Below are 19,649 nucleotides of genomic sequence, written 5' to 3' on the forward strand. Positions count from 1 at the left end.
GCCTTATTTATCAGATACAGAAAAATGCCTATGAAGTGTTGCGTGGATGACGCAAAATATGGCCAACAAAAAGTGAGTTTTAATCATCTTCCTGACGTTCGAACGGCGCTTGATAATATTCGAAGAGAACTGTCGATTGAATCCGTAGGTATGAAAAAGACCGCCGTAAATAGGTTTCGGAAACGAGTTAAATAAATGCAAATGCGACTTCTCTGGCACAAGTTTGTTCAGTTTCAGTTTTTTATTTCTTTTCCACCACGGTCCGTGCTGCCAGTTTATTTTCCGAATATAACATTCCTTCCTTTCTATCAATTAATAGTGTACTGCTGCCTAACCTAGTTATCCATCAAACCAGACGCTTCACTCTCTTCTAGGTCTTCCAACGACCTCGGTTTGCAGACTTGGTTTTGCATCTGAACATGGCGTGCTGGAAGCCATCCGAGACATTGAACATGGCGTAGCGCCATCCCTAACAGAAGATTCATCCTGGAGCTGGGATCGTTCGGTTTCCTTATAGTTAACCAGCTTCTTCAAATGTGATGAGTTCCTTCGGTACTGTTTTCCATTGGCAGTCTCTATTACGACGCTGTTACCGACCTTCTCACGAGCTGTTGCCGGTTCTGGATGGAACAGCGAAGACAACTTATTTTGTGGCACCATATAAGGTGCTCCTAGAGACGTTTCTCAGTGGAACTGACAGCTAGAAATCTAGAGTGTGTGAGTGATCTAGTGTTAATGGTGCTGAATGTAAACATAACCAAAGCAGAAATTCATATGAGAATAAACTGCCAGTTCTACTGTGATCTGTCAAAAGTTCTTGGTAAACAAAAAAAGTCAGCTGATCGCAACTGTCTCGTGGACAGCCTTATTGGCGTTGACGGCACCGTCGAAAAATTTGCTCTTTCAGCAAATATAGACAGTTTCTTATGGGAATTTTCGGTGGAGTGAAAGGATAGTACAAAGTCCGCCATGTTTCACGCACAGTCTGACGTTTGCTTATGGATTTTCTCATAGGAGTAAAGAGCTACAGAGTCGCCGTCAACGCCAATTACGCATAAGCACTCGATCGTTGCGTTGCAATTCGCAATTGACAGTTCGGTTGTGAGCATCGTAGTGTGCCTTAGCAGAGTACTTGTACACCCAATCGCGATCCCTTGTTTCGTTGTCCCCGGTTACTTCATTCCATGTGGATTGAGGTATCCAATCACGGAGTTTCCTTCCAAAAAGAACTTCAGCAGGTCAACGTGCCGTTGTTGGATGCTGAAGTAGTGAATAAACATAGTTTACTTCTTCTAATTAATTTTTCCAATCCAATTTATTGATCTGCGCGATTCTCAGGATTGTTCTGTTTTGACTCTCCACGCGAGACTCCACGTCTCCGTTAGCCTGAAGTATGTCATAGTTGACTTGGTAACTTCTCTATTGACATTTGTTCTTTTCCAGAGCTCCGGAGTGATTTGAGATTTGGGCGTGATTGCTTTTGTAAGCTAAGACGTCAATTGCCGATTTCTCTTGAATAAAAGCTCAATCTCATAAACAAACTATACCAGATGGTAGAGGAATCATTCCTCTGCCTCATAGTGTTGTTAGTTTTCGAGATTGAGCTTTTATTCGTGAGAAATCGGTGATTGTTTACAAATGCAATTACGCCCAAATCTCAAATCCCTCCGGAACTGTTACTCACCAGTTGACAATCCAAACAAGATTTCACCATTCACTCGGTATCTTTATCGATCTGTGGCCACTGGCCACCATACTTTACTGCGAAGTTTCTGTTTTGTGCTTTCTATTCCTGGATGACCGATGTGAGACAGTTTTAACACGTGCTCCCGAAGACAAGCTGGAATAACGATACGAGTATTAAATGGATGATATCTTTTCAGCTGTAAACCCCATTGACCAGTATTCAAAGCTTCTTTGGTCGGCGACAGTTCTGCATCCTTCAGGGTATTCGTGAGAATGTCGTCCAGTGCTGCAGGCTTTGATGTATCCAGGATTGTAAGCAAAATGGATACTCCAATTTGGACGGATGTTGAACATTTCTGAAACTACGGCAGCCTAGAGAGTGGATCAGCAATATTCGCCTTTCAAGAAACATGTACGATCGTATAACGCCCTGCTCGATGCGTGGACATGGTTTAATTTTGGTTCCAAATATCACCATGAGCGGCTCGTGATCGGTCACCAATTCAAACTGCATTCCCCTCAAGTAAGGCTCCAACCTCTCCGTTACACATACCAAAACCAACGCTTCTCGTTTATTCTGCGCATCGGCTCTTCCAGGAGAATGACCTTTGCTGATGAAGCATATCACCCTTTGTTTGTAATAATACTGTCCCCAAACCAACCGGGCTAGCATCGTAAGCCCAGATTCCGAGAATCTAAAACTTCGCATTTAATCATTTCAAAAGCATCCGCTGCTTCTGCTCCCATTTGAATTTAACATCTCTTTGACGTAAATAGGATTACGTCTTTCGGCGACATATTGTGGGTGCAAAAAACCAAAATCGACGACAGCGTTACGAAAAGCGGTCAGGTTTTGACCACTTATAACTCTATCAATAGCTGATGGATTTTAATTCTAAACAAAACAATCGATTGGAAATTGTTCTACGAATCTTTTAAAATTATTACTTTGTCAATTATCAATAGGTCACTATTGAAAGTGATACAAATGTCCAACTGTTGCAATGATGATCAAAATTATAACCGATTGCCTGTGAAAAATGCTTTCCCTAACACATATTTCAAAATAGAATTCCATCCGGTTTCACCGAACGATGTTTATTCAATCACCACGTGTGGTGAGTGGTGGTGTTCTCCAGTACATAACGAAAGGTTCCCCGCAAGCAGTAGCTATCAGGCTGCTGATTGGATTCAGTTGCTCGTCGTGAGCCGCTGTGCGCTATCTATGCCAAGCGCGTCACCCTCGTTCCAAATAACATACTGCTCGCTGCTGACTTTGATACCAGACAAAACTCTTCCATTACGCTTTGAAGCACAGTTCATCCCGAAAATGAGATGCTTGTACCGGTAGTATCCATCGAACATTGTGATTGCCCGAGATTCCTCTGGCAATTCTATTTGATGGAACGCTTTGTCAATTTTTGAAAAAAAACCTTGCAGTTGTGGAATTATATCGTCGAAGGTTGGAAAGGGATTATGTTATGGAACTATCGCCTTATTAGCATCACGGATGTCTACGCACAATAGAGATGAACTAGCCAACGGCTGAAAATCTCTCAAATAAAGATAAAAAAAACCTTCGGTCGTACAACTAACCCTGAAATCCAAGGTGAATCCCGTGGTGATCGTTCGATGACGTCTTGATCCAAAAGCTTCCGTAATTCGCTCTCGACCTTCGGTTGTAGTGGAATGGGTGAATGCTGGTCAGGTTTCATATCCGGGTTAATTTGAACAGACACAGAAACGCCTTTGACCTTCCGATTTTGTTGGAGTCCTTGTGAACACTGCAGATTGACATATCAATCTTCAAAATTCCCTGCCTTTCGTCTCACAAGGTTCGTTCCACTTTCCTTGACGATGAAAACCTTGTCTCGCACGAACGTTTTCTTGGTTTCGATCCTTGTCACGAACATATTCCCTTCCCAGAGAGTCGATGGTTGTAAGCAATGTTTTCATGACATTATTGGTTTGATACTTGACATTCACTTTTTGTTTCTTCAAAAATGACCTAGTGTCTTCACTAATAACGTTTACTCCGGCAACAGAATCAACCATCCAGTTGAGCATTACGCCTCCTACCTTAAATGTGATCCGATCATCATTATCTGGACTCATGACAAAGACAATTTATACTATCCTCATCGCTGGACAAATCATTCGAATCTTCATAACTCTCTCCCGAATCATCAACTCGATACACCTTGCTCCTGCGGTTCATTCCTCTCCTAATCACTGTTTTCTCCTTTTTATCGCGAGCTGGGCATTCACTGTCGTTGGCGTAGTGACGATTGTGAGTGCACCTTTCCATCCTGTTGCAATCCGATTCACTTCCTCACATATCACCAGATTCTTCCAATGTTTTGCTATCGTCTCCATTGATCCTCCAAGTTCCACGATCTGCGCCAGAGTCATATTGGAACGTCAAAATTTTCCCCTTCTCAAACAGCTGCTGTTTTCTGTTTTCCTCCAACCATTCACCGTAGTCACAAAGATTTCCTTGCTCGCGAAGGTGGAGAAGGAACTTCTCGATTGATTCATCTGGAGCCTGCTCGAGTTTCCTGAAGATGTGACGGCAGAAAGTAGTTGTCCAACAGTTTTACCGGTTCGGCGTACAGATCGGACCACTTTGGCATCTCCTCTTAGGTTGAAGAAACTATCTGTGCATCGCTTCCAGCAAATGAAAGCAGATAGAACCGCTTTCTTGATGGTACCGTAATATTTTTGACATCCAAAAATATCTCGAAGCACTGCTTCCACTTCTTCCTATGATTGGAAACTGTTGATGTGTCAGTTGGATCAAACCTTGGCTAATTGGAACTTCCGGGATTTGGTTTGTTTACTTCGAATTTACTGCTCAGTTGACCGATTGAATCTTTCAATCCCAGGCATTGCCCATCCTCGTCGTCAAATGATACCGCTGTTAATAGGTTTCGGAAACGAATTAAAGATTTATTTACGGTCACCCCAATACTTGCCCCAAATATTATAAGCCAGCCAGGTCAGTGAGTTCTGCGTGTTAATCAAATGGAAGTGGCCATTAATTGTGGGTGACCCATAATACTAAGGTGACTGTATATAAACATTGATGAATGCCTGAATCTATGGAAAATGTTAGTTTTTATTTAGGAGAAATATCGGCTTGGGCAATACCTTAACCTATTATCGTCAGGGGGTGGCTGCCCCTGTCGGAGAGCGAGTTGACAACTGCATTGTCAAAACGGGGAGAATCGGAAATTCAATGCCAAAATTTCAAAGGGGCGTAATAGCTTTTGTAAAGAAAGGCTTTAGCCGTCGATTTCTCGCGAATAAAAGCTCACTCATGAAAAATAATGGCACCAATAGGTAGAGGAATGTTTCCTCTACCATATAACATTGTTATTTTGAAGGGGTGAGCTTTAAGATGCGAGAAATCGACAGCTAAAGCCATTGTTTACAAAAACAATTACGCCCCTTTGAAATGTTGGCACTGAATTAACAAGAAATGGTAACTGGTAGGAACTGTCAAAGGCAGAAACAGTAGGAAGAGGTCAACTAGTGAAAGTCGTGTTCTCCTCTTTATTAATATTATAAAATCAGTTCTGAGGAAGTTTTTGTTGCTGGAGGAAAAACTAATCGTATGTAAGGTAAATAAATAAAAATGAATTTATCTAAATAAAATGTGTAGCTTTGATCTACTTACACCGGAATTGATTCAAAGAGGTTTTTTTATTCGTAATCCGAACAAAATCAAAGGATTATCGGATAACCTAAAATATGGAAGATCCGACGGAGAAGAACCAACAATCAATACGAAACTATCGATTTTAAATTGCCTCACTACTTGACTAGCCTATTGGCCCCAAGCAAATCGATTAACTTATCCCATTCTAGTCGAAATTCCAGTACTACACTATGTTTGTTTTGATTCACTATGGAAGTTTGACAGATAAAATGAGGGGTTAGTGGATTTTCCTATGTTTCGAGGGGTGAATCGATTAGCTTGGGACCGAAGATAGTACCAGAGCTGAGCCAAAAAGTTGAGCACGTTTCTTCGGGACCTACTTGTCTTAGAGTTACCTCTATGGAAGAACTGCATGCTTTGCGAGGTACCAGATGATACCGATGATATGGTGCAATGCGGTCAGTGTGAGCTATGGGCGCATTACAGCTGCGCTGTAATGATGAAATCAGCAAGAAACCCTGGAATTGCCCTAAATGCCCGAACCAGTCGCAAATTCCAAAGTCGAAGTCGAAAATCGAAGTCCAAGGACCGATCCAAAAGCGATGCTAGTTCCGTGAAAAGTATTGTGGCAATTGAACAGCTAGAAGAAGAACAAGCAGCGAAGGAGCAAGAAAGGGAGCTTCGCGAAAAACGGCTAGTGATGAAAAAGGCCCTGAAGGAGAAGCGCTTGAGACTGGAGATAGAAATACACGAAAAGGAGCTTCGGCAGGAACAAGAGCTACGAGAGCAGCAGTTGATGGAGGAAAGGGAAATGCTGGAGCGTCGTCTAGCTGCTGAAGAAGAGTTTCTGCGAAAGCAGCATGCTTTACGTGAGCAGTTCCAGAACGCCAAAAGGAAGACTGCAAATCAGTGGACCGACAAGAATGGTGCTGTGGGTGGTGACTTTGAAGAAGATAAGTTATCGGAGCTCCCAACGGAGGACAAAGTGTAGAAATGGCTGCAAGAGTGGATGAAGAAAGATGATCGCCGAGGGGCGTATCCGAAGATACCAGTGATGAAGGAAGTTAAGCCACCGGCCAAGAAGAAGTTGTCGAAGATTGAGAGCTTTGTTGGAAAACGAGGAAGATGAATAAGAATATCGAGATGAAATATAGTTGAAGATGCTAATTTCGAATAACTGACTGAAGTGGTAATTTTTATACAATAGATGAGGAGGAGATGAAAGTATAGAATTGATAGTTCCGTTTAGATTGCGGCAGTGTGAAATTGCATATAGAAGAGTAGATAGCGAGCTAGGACAACTTTTAAGGAAGGTACAAATCGGTTTTATCACCTCTCTTTACCAAACTCCCCTTTTGAAGGGGGATGGTGAGGGGTGCTCCCCCACGCCATGCAATGTCGAAGCAGCTTCCGATCTTCAAGGGTAAGTCCGAGATTTGGCTGTTGTGTATCAGAATTTTTAAAAACACGACCAAAGCTTGCGGGTTTACAAACCTGGACAGCCTGTAAGGAGAGGCCCTCGAGGCCGTCAGAAGCCGATTGATCTTACCGGAGTCAGTTCCGGAAGTGATAAGCGAGAAGAACCCCCGTTACTAAAGCCGAAAAGTTGGAAACCTTTCTCCACTTCGGCATTATTGTAAAGCAATTGTGCGATCATTTGGAGGCAGCTGGGTTGGTGGATCACTTGAATAACCGAATGCTGGTCCAGGAACTGGTGGACAAACTGCCTCCAAGCTATAAGCTGGACTGGGTGCGGTTCGAAAGGTGCTCTCACGGCACTCCCCTGCGAATGTTTACCGACTTCATGACCGGCGTTGTGTCGGACGTATCGTTGGATCTTAATGAATCGTCGTTTCCACGGAACAAAAACGCGAAGAAGAAGGAGTTTGTGCACGTGCATTCTGCTCTGTCCAAGGTGGATCCGTCGCAGGGAGACAAAGCTGCCAAGCCTTGTTGGATGTGCAAAAGGTCGGACCACAAGGCAAGGTATTGCGACGACTTCAAGAAGCTGAGCGTCACCGAACGGATGCAGGTGGTCGAAAAGCATAAGCTGTGCGAGATTGCCAGGAGTATCATCACCCGTTGTTGCATCGTACCAAGGAGATGGTGCAGGTTTTGGAAGTGCAGTGTAATGCGCATAGTCGTCTGAACCGGTCGGTCATTTTTCGCATGATGCCCGTAACGCTTTCGGATGGAGACCAGTCAGTGGACACACTGGCATTCTTAGACGAAGGTTCGTCAGTAACACTGATCGAGCAGACCGTCGCAAATCAACTCCAAGCGAAGGGGACACCAGAACCGTTAATCGTGTTATGGACAGGCAATATGAAGAGATAGGAGGATGCATAAAGACGGGTTCATTTGACGCAGTCAGCGAGAGGCTCTAACGACAAACATCTTCTACTTGGAGTTCGTACAGTTTCCGGACTGAAGCTCCCGAAACAGGAAGTGCGGTTCCAGGAGATCATGATCGGCCTGGACAACATCCATATGTATGCTTCGGAGGAGGCACGTATCGGCCGGCCAGGTGAACCGATCGGCGTTAGAAGCAAGATAGGATGGACGGTTTACGGGCCGGAGAAGCAGAACCCATCATCGATAGAGCAGGTCAACTTCCACACGACGGAAGGAGTGACCAACCAGGATCTTCACGACATCTTCCGCATTCAGTATGTTCTCGAAGAACTGGGGGTATCACCGGCCGGTGTTCCAGAATCAAACGAAGATCGAGCTCGTGACATACCTACTGCGAACGACCACTATTCGCGTGGGCGACCATTTCGAGACAGGACTGCTATGGTGGAAGGACGAGAGGGACTTTTCCGACAGCTAAGGGGTTGACGAAGCGACGATTGTTGGCACTGGAACGGCGTTTGGCGAAGAATCAACCACTTCGAGAAAACGTGCAGCAGCAAATACAGGAGAACCAGTTGAAGCAGTATGCGCATCTAGCGACCGAAGAGGGACTGGCCGAGTCCGATCCGGCTACCGTGTGGTATCTTCCGTTGAACGTTGTGGAGAATCCACGCAAACCCGGAAAAGTGCATCTTGTGTGGGACTGCCGCTTTCGGGAACGACGCTATGCTTTCGGTGGCGACATCAAAGAAATGTATCACCAATTCAAGATTAGGAAGGAGGACAAGAATGCGCAACGGTTCCTTTTTCGAGACGAGCCGGCAGCTCCCGAGCCACAGGTCTACATCATGGATGTTACGACTTTCGGGGCAACCTGTTCGCTGTGCTCCGCACAGTTTATCAAAAATATAAATGCTAGTGAATTCGCCAGCCAATACCCAGAAGCCGCGATAGCCGCAATTACGGACCTTCATTACGGAGACGACTACTACGACAGCGCAGATACTGTTGCGGAAGCGGTCAACCTGGCCAAGGAAGTGAAGTATGTTCACTCACGAGGTGGGTTCCATATCAGAAATTGGGTGAGTAACTCGGAATAATTCATACGGGAGATGGGAGAAGAAATTAGCAATCCTAATGTCCACTTCCAAATGAAGAGTACCATCTCCGAAAGAGTCTTGGGGATAACCAGGGTCACGAACGGGGATGCCTTCATGTTCACGGTTGCTCCAAAAATGGCTGTCGGAAATCGAAGCGGCCAGAATTCCAAGAGCGTACTTCGGGAACGCTTCTTCGGATGAGCTTGATGACGTTCAGCTTCATGTGTTCACTGACGCTAGCGAGAAAGCAATCGGTTGCGTGGCTTATCTTCGGGTGGTGGTCAGAGGAGAAGTCCGATGTGCGCTGGTGATGAGTCGAACGAAAGTGGTGCCGCTGAAGCAGCTGACAATTCCACGGCTGCATCACGGTGTTAAAGTAGATTCCCAACCGGTCCTGTTGTGGATTCGTTCCGATCAACGTCGGTACAAACCTTTCGTAGGATTCCGCATTGGGCAGATTTTGGACCTCACCAGAATGGCGGATTGGCAGTGGGTGTCAACGAAGCACAATAGAGCTGACAGGCTGACGAAGGGGAACCGTGACCAGAGTTTCGATATGGAAAGTGTCTCGTTCAGAGGACCGAGTTTCTTGTACCAGACCGAAGCGGACTGGCCGCAGCAATCTACACCACCAACGAACATTGCTTTGGAGCTTAGAGCGTATTACCTGTTCCACGACGTTGCTGTCCCAGAGCCTCTAGTCGATGTTAGGCGGCATGCGTTTTCAGATTTGTCTCGAACTGCAGAAGGAAGGTGAAGGGTTTACTCTTAAGCCGACCGTGGTACAGGCGAAGATGTTGCTTCCAGTCCCGATATCCACGGTGCGCGTACCGCTGAAGCAGAAAGAATTTTGCAGATCAGAACGCTTTCTTAACACGATCGTCCAGGCGGAGGCTTACGGAGATGAGCTGAAAGTGCTGATAAAAAATCATGACAGACCATCGGAACAGTGGTACCCTCTAGGAAAGTCCAGTCCCCTCTACAAACTGACTCCGATGCTAGATATCGATGGAGTTATTCGGATGGAAGGTCGCACCGATACTGCAAAAGAGTTACCTTTTGACTTGTGCTTTCCCGTCATCATTGCGAGGGACCAGCAATCCAACATTTCCACGAACGCTATTGGGCACGGGTTTCACGAGACAGTAGCAGCAGTAAGGAAAGTGGCGAGCAACTGTTCGTGGTGCAAAACTCACCGGAATCAACCGAAGACTCCAAGAATGGCACCCCTACCGGTGGAAAGACTCTACCCATACCAGCGTCCCCGGGATGGATTTTTTTGGGCCTGTAGCAGTGTCATCTGGCCGCAGTCATCCGAAACGTTGGGTAGTTTTATTTACGTGCCTGGTCACGCGTGCGGTACATCTTGAAGCCGCCCACGATTTGACAGCAGCGTCATGTTTGATGGCAATTCGGAGATTTGTGAGTCGCCGAGGAACACCTGGTCGGACAACGGAACCAACCTGAAAGCAACTGGGAAGGAGATTATGGAGAAGGTTCGGGTCATCGAGGAAGAATGTGCTGAAATTTACACCGATGCGCGCACAAGATGGAGGTTCATTCCTCCTGCCAGTCCCCACATGGGGGGCTCGTGGGAGCGTCTTGTACGGACGGTAAAGGAAGCACTGGTGGTCATTCTCGATGGGAAGAAGCTCATAGACGAGATTCTCCACACGTCGATCGTCGAAGCCGAAGACATGGTGCATTCTCCGAATGAGCCGCTTTAGGTCCCTCCACCCCCTCACTCAGCAGAAGCCCTTCGCAACGCCTACTACCTCTCACAAGAACTGGCTGAACAACTGTGGCAACGGTGGATAAAGGAGTACGCGCCGATGATCAACCAACGAAGTAAGTGCTTCAGCGAAACGAAGCCACTGAAGACGGGAGACCTGGTCTACGTGGTAGACGGTAAGAACCGGAAGCTATGGGTACGTGGAGTCGTGGTTGACCCAATAGTGTCCAATGACGGCAGGATTAGACAGGCCTGGGTGCGAACCAACAGCGTAGTTTTCCGATGGCCAACAGCTAAGCTTGCGGTGTAGGAGATCGACAATGGTAACGCTGGACCGGATCAAGATTACGGACCCCGCTGGGCACACTGGCTGCTCCTGTCGGAGAGCGAGTTGACAACTGCAATGTCAAAACGGGGAGAATCAGAAATAAACAAGAACAACCAAAATATTGGATCCGCCCGAATTACCTTCCAACTGAAGCTGCTCGTCGAGATTCTGATCTGTTATTTTTCACCTGATTGCTTCCCTCTACGGCGGTTGCTGCTGGTGCATAGAAAGTTGCAACGGTGCAACAACGTTTCGCAAATCTAGGAAAATTCATCCCGCTGATTAAGGTTCGTGTCTTGGTTCGCGTACTCCCAGTATTATTCTCGGTTTCAGCGAGCAAAACAAAACATTCGAGCTGTCAAAAAACCGGGCTACCAAACATGTAATTATTCACAAACAAACAAAGCTAGCTCAATGACTGGCACTGTCGGCCGAGCTGTCGGCACAGCTGCGACACACTTGAGGCACACTGAGCAAAGTTGGCGCAAAATGAGTGTGTATGAGTTGACAAAAGGTTAAAGAGCAGTTCCAGGTCAAAGAGCTAAAATATAAGCCAATTTTAGATTATACCTCTCAGAACAGATAGCAAACTTTTCCGTAGATCATTACAGTGAAGGGCTAGAACGATGAGAACAAAAAGTTAACTTTTCCCATAGTAATTTCCATATAAACTTTAAATAACCAGTACAGTTTGAGTTCGCATCCAAATGAGCTTAAATGATGGGAGAATTATCAGGACCTGATTGGAAATCGATTGCGTTTGGTGGAGCCCAATCGATATTTGAACCACCCTATTACACATGAATGTAGAAATAGTTCCCATCCGACTCATCTTCATCGCAGCACTCCATTCTGATAATCTATATTTCGCACAAGCTTCGAGATGTGTCTGTTTCTGCTTTGTCACAGTTCATTCAAACAAGCAACAGCCGAAATTATTCAACCATTCAAAACAACCAATCCAAACCTCAATCGAGAACTCATCACCATTTGTGCCGGACGGCTCACCCCCTCCCCCTTTTACTTCACCCCACCCATCATCAATGTACCCCACGATAGCACGCGACCACCATCGGCGGCGACAAAACACGAGATAGGCGCCGCCCGAGATACGATTCAGAAATAAGATATTATCTCCGGCTCCGCATCGCCCGAGTGAGCGTGCGTCTATCTTGAGATGAGGCAACCGCAGCGACCGCCGGCGATTCACTTTCAATTGAACCCAATTTCACGCCACCATCACGCCGACGTCCACGACTCTGTTCTCGTCCAATGTCCAACCAACCACCGACCGTTTTATAAATTAGGCGTTCTGGTATTTTCTAGTCATCCCCGGTTTGCGGAGAAAGACGCACTCACTCACTTGCTTGTAATATAGGTGTAGTAGGCGGTGCGTAAATTTTTGGCGGTTTTGAATAATTTAAAAGCCTACTGCGATGTGGTCTGAGATGGGTTTTTGCATCGTCCCAGGACCGGATGGGAGCTGGAATAATTCGGCGGTAAACTTGAGGTTATCAAGATTTTGCCAGCAGACATCTGCAATTTGTAAGCGGTGAATAAGGGCGGATTCGAGATCGGAACAGCCAGATTGAAGATGGGGAATTTATGCATGGGACACACGGACGGAAGGGAGCGTTCTAATTCAAGGAAATGGGAAAAACGTGGACGACGGCAGTTTGCGGATGGTTGATTTGGCTTTTTCGTTGATTGTGGGAAATGGAATTACCGAATCGATGAGCAGAGAATTTTACGAAAGTTCTGCGAACTGCAGGGAATTTAATTAGTTCAAGGAACTTCTGGAAACTGCAGGGAAATTCAGTTGAGCTTTGAGTTTCACGAAAGTTAAATGAAATTCATAAAAGTATTGTAAACTTTAAAGACTTGTTCGTAGATCATTTCTGAGGTTGGGAGAACTTGTTCGAAGTTCGTAGAACTTTTTCGAGAGTTCTACGAAGCTCAGGAGACAGGGGGATACGAAGGACAATATTTTGCCGACGCATCATTGATTCAATCAGTTTATTGTTCCTCACTACTCGTTGGAAAAACATTGAAAACCCGGTAAGAGAAGGATTAGTAATTTCCATTTAATTACACTACCTTATTTGCTTATCCTTGACAGATATGCGTATTTCATCTGGAATGAGTAGACTTCTTCAGTGTCTGAAGAAGTCTGTAAATTGTAGACAAATACACCCACATTCATCAGCATTGAAACATTGATTTTATATCGAAAGTCCAAAACTAGTTCATTTTTCTACATGCACCCTTCTTCTCATTCTACAGGCATTTTCATCAGACATTAAAGTTCAGATCAGAGCTGCTCAAAATTAACTCCAACTTATTAAGAGATTGAAACCCTCTCTGCTAAATGCATCCTGCATCCAGTGTTCTAATCATCTTCCTCCCGGCTGGGATCGATAGGAAAATTACCTGTGGCTGTTGTTTTTTCCTCCCGCCCGGCTGTTTACTTCGTGATGAGATCAATCATCTCAATTGTTCCGAAAATGACGTACCTCGTTCCCACATGCATCATGTGGTTGCACTGCCGTCGTCGTCATCGTCGTTTGTGAATCTTCAATCACACGATAAGTATACATTGATAATACGTTCGTTACCAATATAAAGACCGGCTCAGGCAGGCGGGGCAAACTGGGAAGGGGCAGCCAACAACTTGACGGATTGCCGCCACATTCCATTTCAAAATAGCAGCAACAAGCTAAGCTATCATCACGTCCGGATGATCACCTTTGACCGGTTTCCTCACCTGCATTCTCCCTCACGAAACCCGCGATCCCAGCGTATGCGATCTTGAGGGGCTCGGTGCCTACTTTTGGATGACTCCTCCAACTCCGACTCCGACACCGAGAGCGAGCGAGCGAGCGAGCGAGAAAAGGGCGTTTGCGGCAGCAGTTCTCGCTCCCGAGTCCCAACTTTGTATGTGTGTTTTTATTTTGATTCGCATTCAATCACATCTACGCACAAACACACTTACGCTCAAGACTCGCCAGAAGGAACTCCAATACTCTTCCTCTTTTCTCCTTTCTCGCTTCTCGCACTGTGTTTGAACTCGAAAACTGGATTGATACGCTTACTGCTCAGTCAGTCAGTGACTATAAAAATTCGATAATCCTCGATAGAGGCCTACTGCGATTCCACCGTACCAATAAAACTCCCATTAGGGGCGATCTGAGCCGACTTGGGTGATTCCAATTTGACGTATTTCAGTTGTAAACAACTCACTCCTCGCTGACCGCATTCACTGTCCATCCATACCCTGCCATGGCCATCGTTTCTCCTGCAGTCGGTCAATATTTTTCACCGCTGGAGTGACGCTAGAGTTGTGTGTGAAATTGGCGACGACTACGACCACGGCGGGGATGGAAAAAGAACATGGAAGCCATCCAGTGCTCCCCAGCCCTTCGGGAGTGAGAACAAGCACCGAAAACGAACTGAAAACATCTTCCGCAGTTCACCCGGATCACGGTTTGGCACATGTCGGAAGTTTTCCCCCAATCAAACATCAATTATTCAACGCTTTTGTTTTCCTAAATTTGGCAACATACACTCGTATCGATTGACTCGCACGCCCACTCCCACCTCCCCCCATCCCTCACCCTATTAGTCGCACTGTAGACTTTGGTTTTGTGCTTTATAGAGCAGAAGCAAAAAAATGGGAATGCTTTTTCCTCACAATCACTAGCTATTAGGAAATGGAAATATTTACCACGATTTACACAAACTCAGCACTTGTTCTTCTTGATCGTCACACGGAAATTCAGTTAAATTATTCTTCACTCGCTCACATCTAGTCACTACACCGGAATTACTATTCACACACTCTGCAGCACAAGGGAAGGCAAAAGCAAAGAAGATATTCAAATTTTCGGTAGTCGCGAAGAAGACACACGGCGTCGTAAAAAAACGCGTTGTTCACGATTCGAGTTCTCTCCGTAGACTGAAGTTTTTCGGAAGACGCAGACGGACGACGATGGTCGGGAAAACTGTCGGAGTTCAGTTCTGCATGCATCCCTCTCGCGGCTCGCTCCCCATTCAAGAATGCTTGTTCGGTCGGTCGGCGGTGGAGAGAGCGAGAGAGTGGAAAGGAAAATTCCTGCTCTGCTTCGCTCGCGGGAGAAATGTGCTGCTCTGCTTGTATGCGTGAATGTAAGTGATGAAAACAAAAATTAGAAAACAAGTGCGTCGCCGAGTGTCGACGGGCCCCTCGGTTTGTGTTCACAACACAAGTGCGGGCGAGATGACAGCTGCCAGTGCAAAAGCGATGTCCGCATGCAGCAAAATGGAGAATGTGGGGTGAACTAGACCTAACTAGACAAGATTCAGCATCCAGCTTTTAGCGATCACCATAATTTAATTGATCACCCCTCGGTTTGACATTAGCCTCTTTCCAATTTTATAGTTTCATACGTAGGAGGCTTTGAGAACAGAAATAAAAGCTTTCCATATTAAAGACATTTGTATCGTTTTCGTTATTTCATTTTCTATAATAAAGTTGAATTCCTAAAAAGTGATCATTTACTGATTAATGTTTAGACATTTTTTTTGTATAACCACTTCTGTAGGATTCTAGGATTCAAATGGAAACGATGAAAGTTGTATATTACTTTAATTGATGGCCGAGAAGATGCGATTAATACGAAAAGATTCTTGACGGCACAGACAAAGTTGCACGCCAAAGTCACAAGCTCAAATCTCATCCCGAACAAGTCACGAACTATAATAAGCTAAAGTCAACTCTCCACAACTGGATTTTCTATAACTCGATATTTTCCATAGCTCGATGAATTTTGCAGTCCCTTCATTTTCCAGACCATTTTCCCATGTAGTCTACAAGTCGATGTCTCCTTTGGTCGATGTAGTGTTATGTAGTGTTGTTTTGATTCAGTAACTCGATATGTCAAAGGTAGAGGTTCTCAATTCTGTGATGTTGATGTTAAAATCAACAGAACTTTAAAAACATTATAATTGGTGGACATATTGAGTACCCCAGACCCATCGACCACATCAGAACATGTTTCTGGTGTCCTCGTAAAATGGTCCGTACTTTTAATTTATAAAAGAACCTATCATCATCATGCGATACATCAAACAGGTTATATTGAATGTGCAGGGAGGACGCTAGGTTATTAGCCCAAAGGTCATTAGGCTGAATTCCGGTAAATTATTTCTTAACTTGAGGAACTCCAGATTCTATGATAGGGGATGTATGAAGTTTCTTCTATTGCGGAAAAAAAAACCAAAAATTGCAGTCCGATACCTCTTGAAAAGTTTTCCAAGTCCGAATAGTCTGAACAAATATCTAAGAGTTCAATATCTTAAAACATAACTGTGCAAGGAAGCTCGTCTAAATTTGTTTCAGTCTGGGCTAATGACCATTTGGCTTAATGACCATTCGGGCTAGTGACCTTTGGCCTAATTACTTTCGGCCAAATAGCTGGACACCCTCTGGGCGATACTGCCACATCCACAGATGACCAGATCCTTTGATATCTTGACAATTTAAATTTCAAGAACTGCACAGCCCTATTGTGTGCTATGTGCATATTGGCTTCATTTTATAAATTAATCACTCCGAACTTTCATAAATGAATCCTTGAACCATTTTTTAGAATTTACATGAGTAACTCAAACCTGATATTCCAGTAGAAGGAGTACATATTTCACTATTATTCTTTATATAATTGGATTTATTTATTTATTTTATAGCTTTAATTTATTGGATTAATTGGATTAATTGGATTTATTGGATTTATTGGATTTATTGGATTTATGAGATTTGTTGTATTCATTGGATTTATAGGATTCATTGGATTCATTGGATTCATTGGATTTATTGGATTTATTGGATTTATTTGATTTATTGAATTTATTGAATTTATTGAATTTATTGAATTTATTGAATTTATTGAATTTATTGAATTTATTGAATTTATTGAATTTATTGAATTTATTGAATTTATTGAATTTATTGAATTTATTGAATTTATTGAATTTATTGAATTTATTGAATTTATTGAATTTATTGAATTTATTGAATTTATTGAATTTATTGAATTTATTGAATTTAGTGAATTTATTGAATTTATTGAATTTATTGAATTTATTGAATTTATTGAATTTATTGAATTTATGGAAATTATTGAATACATTAAATTTATTGAATTTATTGATTTATTGGATTTATTGGATTTATTGGATTTATTGGATTTATTGGATTTATTGGATTTATTGGATTTATTGGATTTATTGGATTTATTAAATTTATTGAATTTACTGAATTTATTAAATTTATTGATTTTATTGGATTTATTGGATTTATTGGATTTATTGGATTTATTGGATTTATTGGATTTATTGGATTTATTGGAATTAATGGATTTATTGGATTTATTGAATTTATTGAATTTATTGGATTTATTGGATTTATTGGATTTATTGACTATTGGATTCATTGGATTTATTGGATTTATTGAATTTATTGAATTTATTGAATTTATTGAATTTATTGAATTTATTGAATTTATTGAATTTATTGAATTTATTGAATTTAGTGAATTTATTGAATTTATTGAATTTATTGAATTTATTGAATTTATTGAATTTATTGAATCTATTGAATTTATTGAATTTATTGGATTTATTGGATTTATTGGATTTTATGGATTTATTGGATCAATTGGATTAATTGGATTTATTGGATTATTGGATTAATTGAATTAATTGGATTTATCGGATTTATTGGATTTATTGGATTTATTGGATTTATTGGATTTATTGAATTGATTTGATTGATTGGATTTATTGGATTTATTTGATTTATTTGATTTATTGGATTTATTGGACTTATTGGATTTATTGGATCAATTGAATTTATTGGATTTATCGGATTTATTGGATTTATAGGATTTATTGGATTTATGAGATTTGTTGTATTCATTGGATTTATAGGATTCATTGGATTCATTGGATTCATTGGATTTATTGGATTTATTGGATTTATTTGATTTATTGAATTTATTGAATTTATTGAATTTATTGAATTTATTGAATTTATTGAATTTATTGAATTTATTGAATTTATTGAATTTATTGAATTTATTGAATTTATTGAATTTATTGAATTTATTGAATTTATTGAATTTATTGAATTTATTGAATTTATTGAATTTATTGAATTTATTGAATTTATTGAATTTATTGAATTTATTGAATTTAGTGAATTTATTGAATTTATTGAATTTATTGAATTTATTGAATTTATTGAATTTATGGAAATTATTGAATACATTAAATTTATTGAATTTATTGATTTATTGGATTTATTGGATTTATTGGATTTATTGGATTTATTGGATTTATTGGATTTATTGGATTTATTGGATTTATTGGATTTATTAAATTTATTGAATTTACTGAATTTATTAAATTTATTGATTTTATTGGATTTATTGGATTTATTGGATTTATTGGATTTATTGGATTTATTGGATTTATTGGATTTATTGGAATTAATGGATTTATTGGATTTATTGAATTTATTGAATTTATTGGATTTATTGGATTTATTGGATTTATTGACTATTGGATTCATTGGATTTATTGGATTTATTGAATTTATTGAATTTATTGAATTTATTGAATTTATTGAATTTATTGAATTTATTGAATTTATTGAATTTAGTGAATTTATTGAATTTATTGAATTTATTGAATTTATTCAATTTATTGGATTTATTGGATTTATTGGATTTATTGGATTTATTGGATTTATTGGATTTAATGGATTTATTGGATTTATTGGATTTATTGGATTTATTGACTATTGGATTAATTGGATTTATTGGATTTATTGAATTTATTGAATTTATTGAATTTATTGAATTTATTGAATTTACTGAATTAATTGAATTTAATGAATTTATTGAATTTATTGAATTTATGGAATTTATTGAATACATTAAATTTATTGAATTTATTGATTTATTGGATTTATTGGATTTATTGGATTTATTGGATTTATTGGATTTATTGGATTTATTGGATTTATTGGATTTATTGGATTTATTAAATATATTGAATTTACTGAATTTATTAAATATATTGATTGTATTGGATTTATTGGATTTATTGGATTTATTGGATTTATTGGATTTATTGGATTTATTGAATTTATTGGATTTATTGGATTTATTGGATTAATTGGATTTATTGGATTTATTGGATTTATTGGATTTATTGGATTTATTGGATTTATTGGATTTATTAAATTCATTGAATTTACTGAATTTATTAAATTTATTGATTTTATTGGATTTATTGGATTTATTGGATTTATTGGATTTATTGGATTTATTGGATTTATTGGATTTATTGAATTTATTGAATTGATTGAATTTATGAAATTTATTGAATTTACTGAATTTATTGAATTTATTGAATTTATTGAATTTATTGAATTTATTGAATTTATTGAATCTATTGAATTTATTGAATTTATTGGATTTATTGGATTTATTGGATTTTATGGATTTATTGGATCAATTGGATTAATTGGATTTATTGGATTATTGGATTAATTGAATTAATTGGATTTATCGGATTTATTGGATTTATTGGATTTATTGGATTTATTGGATTTATTGAATTGATTTGATTGATTGGATTTATTGGATTTATTTGATTTATTTGATTTATTGGATTTATTGGACTTATTGGATTTATTGGATCAATTGAATTTATTGGATTTATCGGATTTATTGGATTTATAGG

General features: G+C 40.7%; 2 protein-coding genes across 7 annotated transcripts in view; one reads left to right on the plus strand and one right to left on the minus strand.

Annotated features, from left to right (window-relative positions):
• The window catches only part of rut (rutabaga), a 158,897-nt gene extending 144,094 nt beyond the window's left edge, over nt 1–14,803 (minus strand). For all 6 annotated transcript variants that reach the window (XM_065227264.1, XM_065227263.1, XM_065227260.1 and 3 more), the window contains exon 1: nt 14,587–14,803. The gene's annotated coding sequence lies outside the window, so the exon portion shown is untranslated. The remainder of the gene's footprint in view (nt 1–14,586) is intronic.
• LOC135705548 (uncharacterized) lies at nt 7,044–9,003 on the plus strand. Its single transcript, XM_065227321.1, has 4 exons — nt 7,044–7,416; nt 7,767–8,114; nt 8,177–8,784; nt 8,860–9,003. Exons 1-4 carry the CDS (start codon nt 7,044–7,046, stop codon nt 9,001–9,003), a joined length of 1,473 nt encoding a protein of 490 aa, XP_065083393.1.
• Nucleotides 14,804–19,649: the final 4,846 nt, after the last annotated feature.

This window comes from Ochlerotatus camptorhynchus, unplaced genomic scaffold, assembly GCF_037179485.1.
Source record: "Ochlerotatus camptorhynchus isolate MF236.1 unplaced genomic scaffold, CSIRO-AGI_Acam_v1.1 ptg000268l, whole genome shotgun sequence".
Classification (NCBI taxonomy): domain Eukaryota; kingdom Metazoa; phylum Arthropoda; class Insecta; order Diptera; family Culicidae; genus Ochlerotatus; species Ochlerotatus camptorhynchus.

Bases quoted from the DNA above. Each gene is read 5' to 3' on its own strand.
- LOC135705548 (XM_065227321.1), top strand. From the start codon at position 7,044: ATGCTGGTCCAGGAACTGGTGGACAAACTGCCTCCAAGCTATAAGCTG. The intron at 8,115-8,176 runs GTGGGCGACCAT...CTTTTCCGACAG, and splicing joins TGCGAACGACCACTATTCGC to CTAAGGGGTTGACGAAGCGA. The intron at 8,785-8,859 runs GTGAGTAACTCG...TTCCAAATGAAG, and splicing joins GGTTCCATATCAGAAATTGG to AGTACCATCTCCGAAAGAGT.